This window comes from Amblyomma mixtum, chromosome 2, assembly GCF_055824585.1.
Source record: "Amblyomma mixtum isolate Tamu chromosome 2, ASM5582458v1, whole genome shotgun sequence".
Taxonomy (NCBI): Eukaryota; Metazoa; Arthropoda; class Arachnida; order Ixodida; family Ixodidae; genus Amblyomma; species Amblyomma mixtum.
This window is the reverse complement of record NC_143013.1, coordinates 108140507-108155587: the sequence shown is the minus strand read 5'-3', so window position 1 is coordinate 108155587 and position 15081 is coordinate 108140507. Positions and strand designations below refer to the sequence as shown.

Here is a 15081-nt window from a genome sequence, read left to right as displayed (position 1 = left end):
GAAGCTTTTAGCTGCATCTTGATCTGCACTGGTCTTATTTAATGATTAAAACGTGCACTTTAATAAATGAGCGCGCATTTCTGCGTAATCGTATACTACAGAGTGCCGTGGGTTGGAAGAGGAACCGCTATATAGTTATTAGAAATGTCGGACGGCCGCACCGGCAGCATCTTTGTTTTATTTTTCAGGAGATGGCGTTTCAACCTTTGTTCTCAATACGTTTTTTTAAGCATTATAGAAGCTTGCATGTAGAAAAATCACTGCCAAATTAGTCGCTTCTACACTGTAGAACTTGCCAATTCTACGATAGGTTCATATCTGGCTACAATTTTTTAATGCCAACGAAGCGCAGGAATTATCTTTACTCAGACTGCCGTAAACTTAGCAACATTTGTGACGAGATAAATAGAGGAGGAGGAGGAGCAGAAGAAGGAAAGGCAGGGAGGTTAACCGGAAGAATAAACCGGTTTTGCTTCCCTGCATGGGGGTTAGAGGTGAGGTGATAGAAAGATGAAGGAGAAAAGAGTGCGCACTCTACACCACATGTATTGAAATGGCGACCACTTACACGCACTGGAGCAGAGAGTCGTTGGCCCATTCTGCACTGCATATCGACATGCATTGAGGTAAAACTATCTCTGTCGAATGTGCACTGGCATTCGTGTTTTTTGTAATTTTTCGCCTCTGTACTCTCTGTTGCTTGGACGGCCGCAGAGATAACCGCGAGACCACTCTAAAAATCTAAAGCAATTTCACGAAAATGCAGCAATTGTTAATTGGAACATAAATTTGGTACGAAAATCTTGCAAGGAGGAGATACAAGTGCGCCAGATTTATCCTACTGATTTCGGGTGTCTGCTAATTGACATATCTAGACAAAACAAAACTACTGAAAGATGTTACATAATACTGAAACACTACCCTTGTGCGGTCCCCTCAGATCGCATGTTCGCACCACACCTTGGGGCAAATCTGCCCGGTTGCGTGTGAACGGGACTGGAGAAACAATGTCTTGAGTTTCGTGAAAGGCACACTCTTGTGTCCGCATGATGCACTTCATGTATTGGTGTCCTTACCTCTCGACTGCTGACCTCAGAACAGCGAGAGTGTTTGTGACATTTGCTTCCCACACTTAGTGCTTTCCATTTATTGTGTGCATAATTACTGCAAATACTGCCATCCCCACCTCTGTGTTATATGTACCCTACCTTGTCACCTCGTAAACGAATTTGTCACTAATTTAGAACGTTACACGGTTAATCGCAGCTACATTAGAGCCTGTATTTTTTTTTCAGTACAATATCGTCAGCTATCAACTCTCAGGCTGCCATCTTGTATGTGGACGTGATCTCACATCGGCACAAGAAAGCAGAGCAGCATATGTCGTTGATCACGCGTGTCACAGGTAAGTGTACTTGTCCGCATATCTCAAGATGTCATTAGGGGCGGTGTGAAAAATTTCACCTCTTCCTCCTTAAGGCTTCTTCCACCGTAATATGCCTCTCCACGATTGCGAAAAATTTTTTTTAAGTGAGAAGCTGAAGACAATGGAAGGCCACACGGGGCGTTCGTATTAAAGACAGTGCGTTGTTGGGAGAGTCAGTCAATCATGATCAACAAGTATGCTAAGCACATGCATACAAGGACTTACAAACGCTAAGACAAGCCGGAGTAGTGGCCGTTGTAAAGAAATGGGGCCAGTAGTGTTACCATATGTTTATACAGGGTTTCCCACAATTTGAAGAATGCGGCGAATTGCTACGGTGTGCCGGTTGTGTTTTCTGCCCCCTGCAAGTTTGCCTCATTGTGCCCTCGGATCATGCTCGAAGAGAAGAGTGTTGCGGATTGCGTGACGCGTCATGCCACTCCTTTCGTCAGACGCATGACGGGCGTTGTGTACGACGTCCCTCTAACCTGTGGGAGGATATGCATCAGTCACACGAGCCGATTTTTAAATGGCCGATTAAGAGAACTCCAGCTAAAAATGTGTCAAAATTACCCTTGCACTGCGGCGCATTCCCGGATGCTACATGAAATAAGCCGTGGTTGCCTTTGCTGGCAAAAACAAAAGTTTTGATGAGAAACCGTGACCAGGTGACATATAAGCTTGCCGTGGCGTTTTTGATAGAAAGAAAGGGAATGGTTGTTAAGTGCCCCCTCAATCGAATTGTATAAGAAATAAGGCAGCCATTTGGACTGCGCATATTCATTCATGGGACAGAAGTTGATTTTGAGCTTTGCGGTGCATCTTTATATCAGAGAGCGCAGACGCATTGCAGTGTTCATTAGAGGGAATATCAGAATTACGCCAGAAGTACCCAAACAGCGGAAAAATCGAAGCGGGTAGCGAAAAAGAAAAGGCTAAATTTCTGCGATGCGGGCATGTTTGCTTAGTAAGTGGTTTGTTATGTCTTTTCACTTCCCTTGTAAGCGGCGGTTTGCGCATCCGTTGCACTGTTTCGCGAGAAGAAAATTAATTGGCACAAAAGCTGCTGGCTGCGAGCCTCCAGAAACGACGGAGCTTTCGTTTCAGGGACAGAACACACACCGAAACAGCAGTTAGTTATTACAATCCCACCGTGTGCCACATTTCCTTGCAGTGAAAGTAATTTCATTCGCAATGTATCCATGACACTGAATTTTATATATTTTTCTTCCCCCATCCTTGCAGCCCTAGGCCTGGGCATTGTAATGACCATTTACAGCACAGTATGCGTATATTTGGGATCTTTAACCAGGGTGAGTACGATGGCCGATTACAGTATATTAGCACCAGGTGGTACGCGTTGTCAGTGAGCAGGAACTTATTTTTAGGAAAGGTCACACTTTGAGACGAGCTACGGTTGCACTTCTTATTTTACACGTGTGGATGGGCATTCAAGACGACAGACGCACGGCATGTGCAAGCGAGGGCATATAACAACTAATTAGTCTTGTACGATTCATTTGAAGGCAGTATTTTGGTTCAGCAACTGAACTACAAAGTCCTTGCAAACTTAAAGAAATGCGAACACTTTTTCTGCAGAAGTATTCAGTCTGTCCATTTTACATTAAACTCGCGAGGAACCTTTCTGCTGAAAGCGCATTATTTGACAACACTAGTTTAAGCCAATGGAGCAAAGAAACAGCTTAACGGCGAAGCGGAAACTGGTTACATTCATTGTGTGTCTTCAAAATTCAAAGGAACAGTTTCATAAGCCACCGCTGGTATTATCATGTTCGTGTTAATTTTGCCATAAAGATATCTGACTGCAGGCTTTTGAATGCATTGCTGAAATAGTTAACATTATGTGGACAGAAGGTGTGGCTTCTGATCGCTGCCCACGTTTCTGGCTAGTCTAATAAACGTATCGAGAGTACGGTTAAATTTGGTTACATGTTGTCGTTTAGCTTGGTTTCTCTCCGGCTACGTCCAATGTTTAGCTTTGTTTGTTATCCCCCGTTGCGTCTAATTGAGGCTACATTACAGACTGGGCATTTGTTATGCAGCAAAGTGTGACGCATTTATTTCCGGTTCTTCGTCTTGCAGTTGAAGCCTGGCTTCTTTTAGTCTCTCCGAATCACTATCCGTATCTACCGACGGCTCCACCGAGCTGCCTTCTGTATATATACAGTTGCACCAAGCCCCCTCTTTCTACGGCGCATGCGCACAGCTGTTGCAACTCGGTTTCGCCGGCCTACCGCGCCACCGGCTCCTCCTATCACGTCACGCCAGATGGCGTTGCTAGGCAACGGCTTAAAGTCACGGTGCGGCCACGGCGAAACTGGTGCCACGGCGAAACGGCGAGACTTGCGCGTAATGTAGCTCTCGCTACAAAAATGACGGACGATTTAGCGCGGTTAGGCCAGATGCGAATTAGGTACGATAGCATTTCGATTTCGATTCTCCGATTGGTCAATCTCTAGCTTGCATTCATGGATCCCTGGGAATCCTCATATCATTTCTGATGTATAGTGGTGCAGCGGCTAAACGATGTACCACTGCCCTGCGATGGCAGGTTTTGCCATCGGTGGTGCTTGAGACCCAGGTTGCTCTTCCCGACCAACCTCTCGTGACTAATCATTATTTGAATTGCCTCCTGCCGCGGTGGGCAGTTTACTTACAATCCGATGGGCAGGTTTTGATGACGTTCCCAGGATCACGTGACCTTATTGACTCACGTGCCACACAGCTCTTCAAGGCCGCAGAAGGACCGGACAAACAACGACGAAATAGGCGAGAAGCGTTCGATAGTGCTACCGCACTAAAACCTTCAGAGAAGCAACGTAGGTGGAAGGTGGGCCAGCTAGGTCATGTGGCCTTGTGACGTCATCACAACCTACCCACACAGAGGTACCACACAGACAACGGCTAAGCGGCTCAGTGTAAGGTCTAGCGACACTAAAAAATAAGGCAGGCAGCATGAACTTTATATTCATTACAGGGTTTAAAATTGACACGTTATTAGATATTTTGCAGTGAAAGCTTTATTTATAGAGCTGGCTCGCATCATTACCGATAATGTTTTTAAGTCTAATGCTTTTGATTTTACTCATATCAGAGCTCCGCCGGACCCTTCTGTGGCGAAAACCGGCAATCTCTGCTGGGCGCTTTGGTGCCATGCGCCTGCGGCTAAAAGAAGCTAGACGTCGTAGAACTTGGCGTGCCTATTTGAGAGTGATGTTTAGTGGCCGTAAGCAAATGAGCTACCACGAAGGCATACCAGCACATTTCAATGATTGACTGCATCGGCAATACGAGCAGAATAAAACTGAGGTCCGCACGCATTTTAGGATGCCTTTTGCGGCAGAAGACGATGGTCTTTGATAAGAACTGCATGAGAAAATATCGGCCACGCTACTAAAGTGTTGGGCTTGACAGAAGGTTTCGACCCCTGTTATATTCACAGTTTAATGCGGATTGTGTGTGAAAGTATCGAAAATCAGTCTTATTGGAGCAAGGTGCCTTTTTGGGCCAGCTGGATCATATCTCGTCGGCACAAAAGTTGAGCGGGACATAAGACGAAGACTTGAAGTGAAGTAAACGAACAGCGCCCATCCTGTATGAGTACTTAGTGTCAACCTTTGCTTCAACAAACTTTGTTATTACAATCTTGAAGTTTTGCATGAAATGCGTGCGCTTTTACACTTGCCTTAAGCTTGCTTTTCTTTTTATTTTGCCCCTTCGCGCAAATAACGGCAAGGGGGAAGGGGCACTCCATTGGATCTTGTCGGTGGCAGGTAATAAGCCTGACTACGATGGTTAGTGTAGGCAGGTAAGGAACTGGCCGCGGAGCTCTGGGCTTGGCTCGCTTTGTGTTTTAGACTACAGCGTGTTAATTATGCACAAACATTTTTAAAGTAACTAAAAAGAAGGTTCCCCATATTTTCACTTATAACAAAAATAATAGCAGACTGCTTTCAGTGTTGGAATTTAAATATCTTGGTGTATATTTAACAAGTTCAATGTCTTGGCATCGTCACGTGGATTTCGTTGCTGCCAAAGCCTGTCGTGTGTTAGGCTTCCTACGACGTAACGCTAAACTTTTCCCCTTAAAGACTAAAGAACTGCTGTATAATACAAACGTTAGAAGCATACTTGAGTATGCTTGCACAGTCTGGGATCCGAAATCCTTTCTTGACGTTCAAAAGCTAGAAAGTGTTCAGAATTTGGCCGTTCGTTTTGTTTTCAATAACTATGGGCGATATTTTAGTGTAACCAGCGCGAAAAAATCTTTGGGTTGGGACTCCCTTCAAAAACGTAGGAAAGTTCTGCGTTTAAAATTATTTCATAACATATTTCATTCTAGAACTGGAATAGATAGAACCAAATATATAGCCAACCCTGATTACGTGTCTTTACGAAGAGATCATCCACTTAAAGTTAAAGAATACAGATGCCGGACTGACCTTTTTAAAATGTCTTTTTTCCCTAAAACGGTTTTGGAATGGAACAAGCTGCCTGAGGAAGTAGTGTCCATATTATCAAATAATTCATTTTCTTCCATGCTGTGACATTTTTTATGTATAATAATTCCGTGTTCTTTCTATCTCATGTTATCTTTTTTTTTGTAACCACCTGCATGAGGTAGCATTTGTGTACTTTTTGTTCAACCCCCCCCCCCCCCCCCCCACTGTAATGCCAGACAATGGCGCTGTGGGTATGATGATAAATAAATAAATAAAAATATTCTGAGTCCATGCAGTAGCTATGATTCGAATGCTGGGCGTTCTGCTTTCTCCACAGATCATACTCATGATATACAGTGCCGTTACGGCGCCGTTTGTGGGGCTGTGTGTGTTGGCTGTGCTGTTCCCTTTCGTCCATTCAAAGGTACGTATCCTCTACAGCTGTCGCTTTCCCCTTGAATTTTAACCGTGCGGACGTGAAAAATGTGCCCTTACTTTTTAGGCTTAATCCGGGAGGAATGGAGACAATTGTAAAGAGTTTCATGTACGCACGCAGCCGGCGTAGGAAACTAGAGAACTGTATGTGGCCTCCCCGCGACACCAAAATTTGCAACAAAGAGAGCAGTTTTGCAAGTCACAGAAAGCAGTAGCGTAAGGGAAGTAAAGAAGCAGCGGATGAGGTGTCTTAAAGATTAGTTTCCGCATTGAATTGTGAGATAAGGGCATTTAACATTCAACGCTAGGAAAGAATAGTGGTCCTTTTGACCGAAAAGTGGTCCTTTTGGCCGAAATAAATTAATTTGCTTTTCGTAAAATGGCTTAGGGAGGCGAGTTTCAGCAAACTATACTAAAAAATTTCAGCTACTTCGGTGCAGAATTTCCTCTGAGGTGTATGTAGACTGAACAAAGACGGTTCTCGAGTACACTGCGTTTGATCGAAGCAAAGAGGCGAGGACCCCATAGAGTGACAATAAAGCGAAGTACAAACGTTGTTATTGTTGGCTTCCTCCTGCTTTGCCTTTTTTTTTGTTTAACCGCACTCACGTAAGACAGCAAACAATGTTAAGATATACACCTTGTCAGGAACCTCTTGAGAACGAAGGTATCAAGCGCATGAATAAAGTAATCGTGCAGCGGACGAGCTCAACCAATTATAAGTATCAAGACTGACATTCAATATGTGTGAAAAATCTGTCGAAGAGGAGATGACCAGCAGCCAATTGTCCCTTGGTTGCTATTTTGTTCAGTTCAGCGGCCCCCGCCACCCTGCTAAGAACTTTACGGCAGTGGAATGTTACTGGCGGCGTGACACGATGTTATTGGTGGTGCATTTGTTTGTTAGGTCGTCTCAGCGCGCAAAAGTAACCGCAGCGGGGCGCCCCAATGGTTGCAGCTCTTTTTATGTACTCCTTACATTTTCTCAAATGGAAGGGAGGCTGTAAGGAGGCATGGCTACTTCTTGAAACGAAAGCTTTTCCACTAATTGTCATTAGTTGAAAATTCAATTCATTGCCTTAACTGGTTAGAAAATTGAGATCATATACATAGTTCGCATCATTAACAGGTTAATATAAGGAACAAGTTTATTACTTTGCAGCTTTCGATTCAAGGTTCTGGAAAACATTCACTGACTAAAAGATTAAATACCTTGTTTAAATGCTTTCAAAAATAAGACAATACGATGTTGCAAAAATTAGGAAGGTAGTGTTATGAATGCTACCTTGTGCTCTAGGCTACCCTCAAGATTATTCACTTTTCCTCTTGCCAAGAGAGAGTAAGTATTTTTGTAAAATTTTATTGAAACGATGTAACCCTCGTTGCATACATATTTGACGAGCCTCTGGATAAAGTGGGTTGGTATCTGCGTGATCATTGTAAATGAACGTAAATATATCATTTTAAACGAACATGTGTTGCAGCATAATTTACCAAGACCTGTTTATTGCAGGGAGCTGGTATAGCGACACTTATAACAATAGCGTACCAGCTTTGGAGCATGACAGACACCATTCTACACGGAGAAAAGCCTGAGAGAATGCCGGTGTCCCTGGACTACTGCCCAGGAAATCTTACCACCATCCATTCAGTTCCCAACACAACGTACGCTACATCAAGTTATGGGTAAGGGTGCGTTTGCTGCTGTGCCGCATTACCAAGTAAAAGAGGATATCTACATCGAATCACCGAAGTATACGGCACATCATGCACTGCTTAACTATTTTCATTAGGGAGGAGTGCCGCCATTATGGCAGGGTCATTTATGAATCTACAAAGCAGGTGGATATTTCAGAGACATTTATCGACGAAGGATAGACAACACTAGTGACTTCGATGGAATATCGGTGCATAACAGCCTGGCGGGATGGTTTAATACCTTGACTAGGATCACACATTTCATACGAGTCCTCAAAAGAATCCATGATCTATCAAAACCAGAATGTTAATTTGATTCAATTTATTCGCTTTGAGTCATGGTCATACAAAAGCGGGTGTCCACAGAATATGATTGAGCATGAATTCGTATAAAGTTAAAAAGCGCTAAGTTGCAGTGCCTAGTATATTTTTCTGAGTATATGCTGGGACTAAACACGACCAGCAATTCTGAACAAAACCGTTTTTCAAAAGCAAAGAGTTTACGCAGGCAATGTTTTCATACATTGTAAAATTTCAATATACAAATCAATATATCCGCAGATCTTCCCACGGACACACTTGAATTGTTTTTCTATTAACGTTTTTGTTATCGTCAAAAACGTACCCCACTGGCTTTCTATGGCAGTCTTAACTGCTCGAAGCGAGCGATGAAAAACTGGGAAAAATATTTTGCCACTCGTCGGAAGCGTGGATCACTACCTTCAATATTCCTATAACAGTACCTTACAATACACCAGTATTAAAAATTTTCGTCCAAGAATCCTGGACATGACCCTGGCGCATACGATCTCTTGCAGTCGTCCCGCTCACCCGACCATGTACCGTAGAGCAGTACTTGTAGTGGTCGCTTTAGTAATCTCGTTTGGCTGCCATTGGCACAGCTTGATTTTTGATTGTAGGCAAGCGTAGAGAAAAAAGTGCTGTGATTGTCTCGAAAACTCGAGTTCTTTGAAGTACCACTGCTTCTACGTCGCAAGTGCTGTTTTATTTTTGTAAAGCGGCAACTGTCCTCTGAACCTACTATAAGTATAGGGTAGCACAAAGCTTTAAAAAACTTTTTGTTTTGTTTCGCAACGATTAATCGTACTCTCTGGTGTTTTTTCCTGGGGTTTCCACGTATCAGAAACATACAATTGAGTGATCTCTATCAGAAGAATAAATAGTGTTCAAGAAGCGAGTTAGTGGCGAATGTGATGTAAACGAGTTCATTCAATGTGTCTCCTTTTTGCAGGTCACAAGAAACGCCTTTATTCCGTCTCTCACACTTATGGAGCAGCTTATTCGCTGTTTTTGCAACTATAATAATTGGTGTGGTTCTTAGTGCTGTCACAGGTATCGTACTGCTCACACTTACCTCGTTTTACTGCTTTTTAGTTTTGCAGTTGCAGCTAATCAAGCTCTCAGATTGCAAGTTGCGTGCCGAACTCGTTCAACGTAAGAGAGAGAGAGAGAGAGAGAGAGAGAGATAGAATGCGGGGCTTAGCTTATGCTACTAAACTTTGGCCATAGCTTGCCATATAGCTGATTACGAAATAGTTTTGGAGTGCGTAAATGAAGCTGTAGGTAGAATAGCTGAACCAGACATTACACAGGTAAACTGCCTGCCCGTAGGATGAAAAACTTGGAGCATATAGAATCAGTACACCTTTAGGCTTGAATCATTGTAGTCAAGAGACTGGTTTGCGGAAAGGGTTATATACTTGTTTATTTATGAAATACTGCTCACTTAAGATACGTCCAAAAGGAGAATGGTATCAATGCACCAGAAAACTTAAATGAAATTAAATGAAAGCTACTGCTGCCGGTAGCTTGGTGAGGCGACTACCCTAACTCATGACAGCAGCATGGGCGCAATTTGAATAGTCTGAATCACGAAATAAAAGCATAAAATGAGCTGTACAAATATATAACAGCACTGACAGGTTCACATCAATAGAAATAAAAGCAGTACTCAGGTTGCAAGATGTAAGCTCACTATATATTCACACTTTTATAATATTGGCCTCAAAAGAAGACATTCTTCAAACATTTTTTGGGTATCCCTGCAATATCAACAAATTCATGAGCAGAGCTGTTGAGGAAGGCATAGTTGTTGGCCGGGGTTTGCATGTACCACACATCTGGATAACGTGTTATATGCGAGAACGGCTGTCTTCAATGTGGAGCTTTTCTGGTAGAAATGATTGCTTTCTACAGCTGCGCAGTACGATGCAGTAAGTCGGTAATTGTAATGCTGGACAACCTTAATAACTCCGAATCTTTTAAAAAATTTTGTTTGGGAATCATGTCTTTTTGTTAGCCATTACTCTCATTACCTTCTTTTGTAATAACTGTATTTTTTTGAGGCATGTTTTCGTGGTTTCCCATACTAAATGGGTATAGATGAGTTGAGGCAGTATTAGCTAGTTCTACAGCAGTAGCCCAATATTCCGAGTTAATACATGTTTACACTTGTTTATGATGCCAATAGCTCTGCTAACTTTCTTGCTATTTTCATGAATATGTATCCCAAGTTAGGTTTCAGTGTAGTAAGAGTAGTAATGTAACAGTACTACATCAGTGTAGTGATGAGAAGCGTATAGGTTGTTCATCAATAAAAAACTCACTACAGCAATACTACGTCATTAACAAGCATAAAATAATAATACGAATAAATAATAAAATAACAGCTCCCGTCTCGCCCTGTTCGTGCCTTCGTTCGTGCCTTCTCACTCTGCGTTATCCTTAATAAAATAAATAGGTTGGAGTTTAAAATCTTTGCAAGGGCGGTCGTCATCTCTTGATAGTTTAGGCTGTAGCTTAGCTTGCCGCATTCGTAAATGTAATCCTTTATCAGCAGTTCAAACTAGCTTTGCTTTATCACCAAAATGCCGGGTACCTTGTTATGAATTTCCATAGCTTTCTTTTCTGCAGCGTCACTTCCGAGTGATCCTGCGACATCTGTGCTGCAGAATTTGAAAGCTGGAAGGAATTCTTGCGAATCGAAAGTTTATGATTACAGCTAAAGGAGCCGGAAAGGAATTGCCGACGCCCGTTATCGCCCGGTTTTCTAAATTGCATGCGTGTGTTGTACCGTACAGACTGAGACACCACGTTGTTATTTAGTATTCAGTACCATTTTTCCTAAAATTACTCACGTGTAACGAAATACCTTACATTGACGTCATTAATGAGGTAGAAACCAGCACTGATGAGACGTAAGCGAGATGCAGTGGCACTTACTGATCATGCACCGAAAAGCTTTATCTAGCGCTGCTTAGTTCCTGCCCTCACCATGACGAGGCGCTGACATGTCGGACTATTCGCCTCGTGCGTTGCGCTTCACTGTGCCTGTCGAGCCCAGCTGTTGTGAGGTTTATGTGCATAACAGGGACCATGAATAAATGTTCATTGCATCAGCATCAGAACGTGCACAAAAAGAAGTGCAGAGAACTGTTAGAGACCACGTTTCGCTCGGAGGCAGTGTAGGGAAAAATAAAGTAAATGAAGTGAAGTTTTGGTAACTGCGGCTGCAAGGCAGCGCGTGGGAAACACCATACAAGAGAAAGCCGAAGAAATGCAGGTGCGGTTTATGGCCAGTCGAAAAGGACAACAAAAAATTTCTGTCGTCACGACAGATTTTTGGTAATGTATTGAAGCTTTTAGAACCAACAGAAATTTCTGCAGTAGCAGCATAATTTTGTGTAGCTACTACAGAAAGATACTAAAGAGCAATAGAATATATAGAAAGTTACTGCAGGAAAAACTGCGATAATATAGAAAAATAGTACAAAAAAAAAAAGAAAATTCCGTCATTACGACAAAATCACAAAATATTTTGTCGCATTTCTGACGCGGTCTTCACGTGGTCAAAAACTTGGCAGTAGCTTAGGTCTACTATGCCAGGATATACGTGGCGTGAGGTATTGGTATATCTTGGTTAAGCTTGTTGTTGTTAGCTTGGTTCCCCCCCCCCCCCCCCCCCCCCCCCAATTAAACCTTGAAATTCCGGTAAGTGTAACTATGACTAAATTAAAGACGAGCCAATGTGCAGTATCAGTTGTCAGTGGCTGTGAAATTTGCAGGTTGGTATCATTTCTCCTACGCTCAACGGCAACTGCCATGCGACAATCTCGGGGTCCGATGAATTGAGGTTTTCAGATCTCCTGCGCCGTTCAGCAGCAGCCCGACTCTCTTTTTCCTCCATGGAACACGGCGCAGTAGCTGTGTATCCCTCCACATTTGTACACGCGGCGCAATATCCTCGCTCATGCGCAGTAGCCCTCCGCGGCGAGCGGCGAGGTGTCCTCATCTCGGTGGGCACCTGAACCAGAGGGAAGGCGCATAACTGCCCTCTTGGAACAGGGGACACCTCAACCATGCTTTAAGCTAAGTGGCGGTAGTGACAGGTGTGCGCTGCATGCGTTGACATTGACATTGACAACGTTATGCCAGAAACGCGGCGCTGAAGCAATAGGCCGTCGGCGTTCGCTGTGTTCATTGACGTTGGCGTTGACAACGTTTTACACTCCGATCATTTTAAGCAAAGAAAGTGCGCATAATGGCTCCCTAGGACAGTGGACGCCGTGCGGGCGAGGCGAGGCACGCCAGCTGTGCGTAGTGACGTCACTTGCTCCTCGCGCATGCGCAGCATGGTCGAGCAAGAGAGCACGCGAAACGGCGAGACTGTGGTCACTGAAGCTCATGCTACAAAAGTGTATAATATTTTAACGACACCGACAGGCAGGATTTTTCCGGAAACCTTCGCATTAAGAGCTGGCGCTGTAATAACTCTGTAAAACAACCTCTGACCAGGAAGGAAGAAAATTGAACCACTTGCAGCTTAGTGCACCATCATGGTTTTTATAGTGCCAAAGGTGAATTAGGTGAGACGGGCGTTTACAAGTAGTGTTGATCTAATTCCCCTGAATGAGGGAGAAGGGTGGGGGACATGGTTCAAGGAAGCTGGTTTAATAGGACTAGTTTAAACGACACTCTATAGAATATTTGATTCCATTTTAGAGGCTGCACATGCGTCTGTTCAAAGTTAAAGCAGCTGAGTGAGTATATTCTGATCGCGCCCTTGCTGCTATCTCCGAGATACTTGGCAGGCGTGAGGGAGTGACCAAATAGATATGGTGTGAAATGGCCTCCAAATTCCCTAAGAAAGAGGACAGTTATTCTAACTGAAGCAATAGAACCAAAGCGGCGAGGCCATTACGCAGAGGAGAAAGAGAAATAATTTTATGTTCGGTACTTCCCAGAAAGCCAAGTTCGAGCTAGATTTAGCAGCTTGGTGGAAAATGGCTTCAAGCGAAGTATCTTCAGCTCTATCTTATAGGTGATTTTCACTTCAAAATTTTTTAAGATTATGCGAGAAAATCTATTAACAACAGTTCCATACTGCCTTTCGTAATTCTTAGGCATTATGTATGTCAGTATTTTGCGCTGTGCCTAAACTTCCGTAAAGTTGTCCAGTGGTTTCTCTGAGGGACGCTTCCAGTTTCGCTTATGCGCTATAAAATCCAACAAAACAGGGTTGAAATTTCCTTTCTATGGACAATCTCAAGGTGTCCCTTAAAACAGTTCAGGGCCAAGAACAGTAATGAGGGGAATTTTAAAACGATTGTTCAGAATACTGGCGTGCAGAACGCGGCCGCAGTCATGTCATTTCTGGCCGAAGACCAGAAATAACACAGAACAGAGCTTCTGGTTGACAGAAGGATGAGATATATCTTGATGAAATATATCTTTACGTGATGTGTCATGAATATTTTGTTGTTCGCAGGTGAAATGAGCAGCAAAAAGGTGCAGCCTAAATTGACCAGCGACGCTCTAGTGAGGTTGTGGCGAAGGCCTGGTCTTCCACCCTCTGATGCGGAACACAAGGTACGTATATCAGAGAGAAATTCCTTGGCACACCAACCAATAATTGCTCTCTCCATTTGCTGCAGGACGTGAAGTTCATAAAGATCGAAAGCACGAATAACCACAACGCTGGAGATGACCAGCTCCATACACACCTCAATGAGACGGATGTCTAATAAATTCTCAAGAGGAGCGTCATGTGGACGAACCACTTAGACGAGAAGGGTAGATGGAAATAAAACATACGGTCACCACACTGAACCAATGGAACAGTGCTGAAAGGGCGGCTGCACTACGAGTGATCATGCCTCGCACACCTGTTCTCACGCATTTAGGTATGCATAAATTTAGGGGAGATTTGTAAGCGCGATTTCTGGTGCGTAAGAGGAGAACCAGCAGGTTTTGCGCTTGCCTAAGGAACTTTGTTACCATGTGAAGTTATGGTCGCTGTTATCATCCTAACCATGATCGAAACGGGTTCACTGCAGAACAAGGGGTCCTTTGACTCCTGGAGTTACCTTTGCTTTGAACCAGGGTTTCTATTTTGAACATCACTGCATAGCTTATTATATGCTGCCCTTGGCTAATATTTATTTCTCTTCATATCCAGTCTATATCTCTAATGACCGTTGGTGGTCATTTTCTACCCGGCTCTTCGCTTGCCCGCTATTCACGTTGTGACTCCAGTAGACTACCATTTACCTAACCTGCGCATGACATGCGTTCTTCTTGTTGCGCTTCAAATCTAATCAGGAACAGTCGGTGCGGCGCTTACCTTGTTTTGTTATTGAAGGGTGAGACAGCTCGTCGCAATTGCAACAGAGAAGGAGAGCACCGAACACCATGTGATCCGTGTCGACCGTCGACCCAACCCCCGAGAAGGAAGTGCACGGTAGCGAGGCCTTGCTGGTCGATATGGAGCCTAAAATTCCTTCTCTATGTGAAAACAAGGCTGTGCTCACATGCACGTACGCTTGCCAGCGCTTTTCTCTCCCCGTGAGTGCATTTGCATTCATACGGCTTATAATAAATATCGCGATGCGAAAACAACGTCACGAAACTCGTCTTCGCAAATCTGCTTCAAGACATCACCAGTCCGTATTAGGAAGCGTCAGAAGTCAATACCAAAGTTAGCGATGGATCATTTATGTACACTGATATGTCAGCTTCTTCACAAGGCTGAAACGTTGC

General features: G+C 43.6%; 1 protein-coding gene across 2 annotated transcripts in view; it reads left to right on the top strand.

Annotated features, from left to right (window-relative positions):
- LOC149360509 (sodium-coupled monocarboxylate transporter 1-like) overlaps positions 1 to 14207 on the top strand; it is a 69393-nt gene extending 55186 nt beyond the window's left edge. For both annotated transcript variants that reach the window (XM_089572362.1, XM_089572361.1), the window contains exons 10-16: positions 1296 to 1405; positions 2672 to 2739; positions 6227 to 6313; positions 7838 to 8010; positions 9275 to 9375; positions 13811 to 13911; positions 13977 to 14207. In XM_089572362.1, coding sequence (XP_089428488.1) covers positions 1296 to 1405; positions 2672 to 2739; positions 6227 to 6313; positions 7838 to 8010; positions 9275 to 9375; positions 13811 to 13911; positions 13977 to 14066 — 730 coding nt within the window. In that variant the 3' untranslated portion in view covers positions 14067 to 14207. The remainder of the gene's footprint in view (positions 1 to 1295; positions 1406 to 2671; positions 2740 to 6226; positions 6314 to 7837; positions 8011 to 9274; positions 9376 to 13810; positions 13912 to 13976) is intronic.
- Positions 14208 to 15081: the final 874 nt, after the last annotated feature.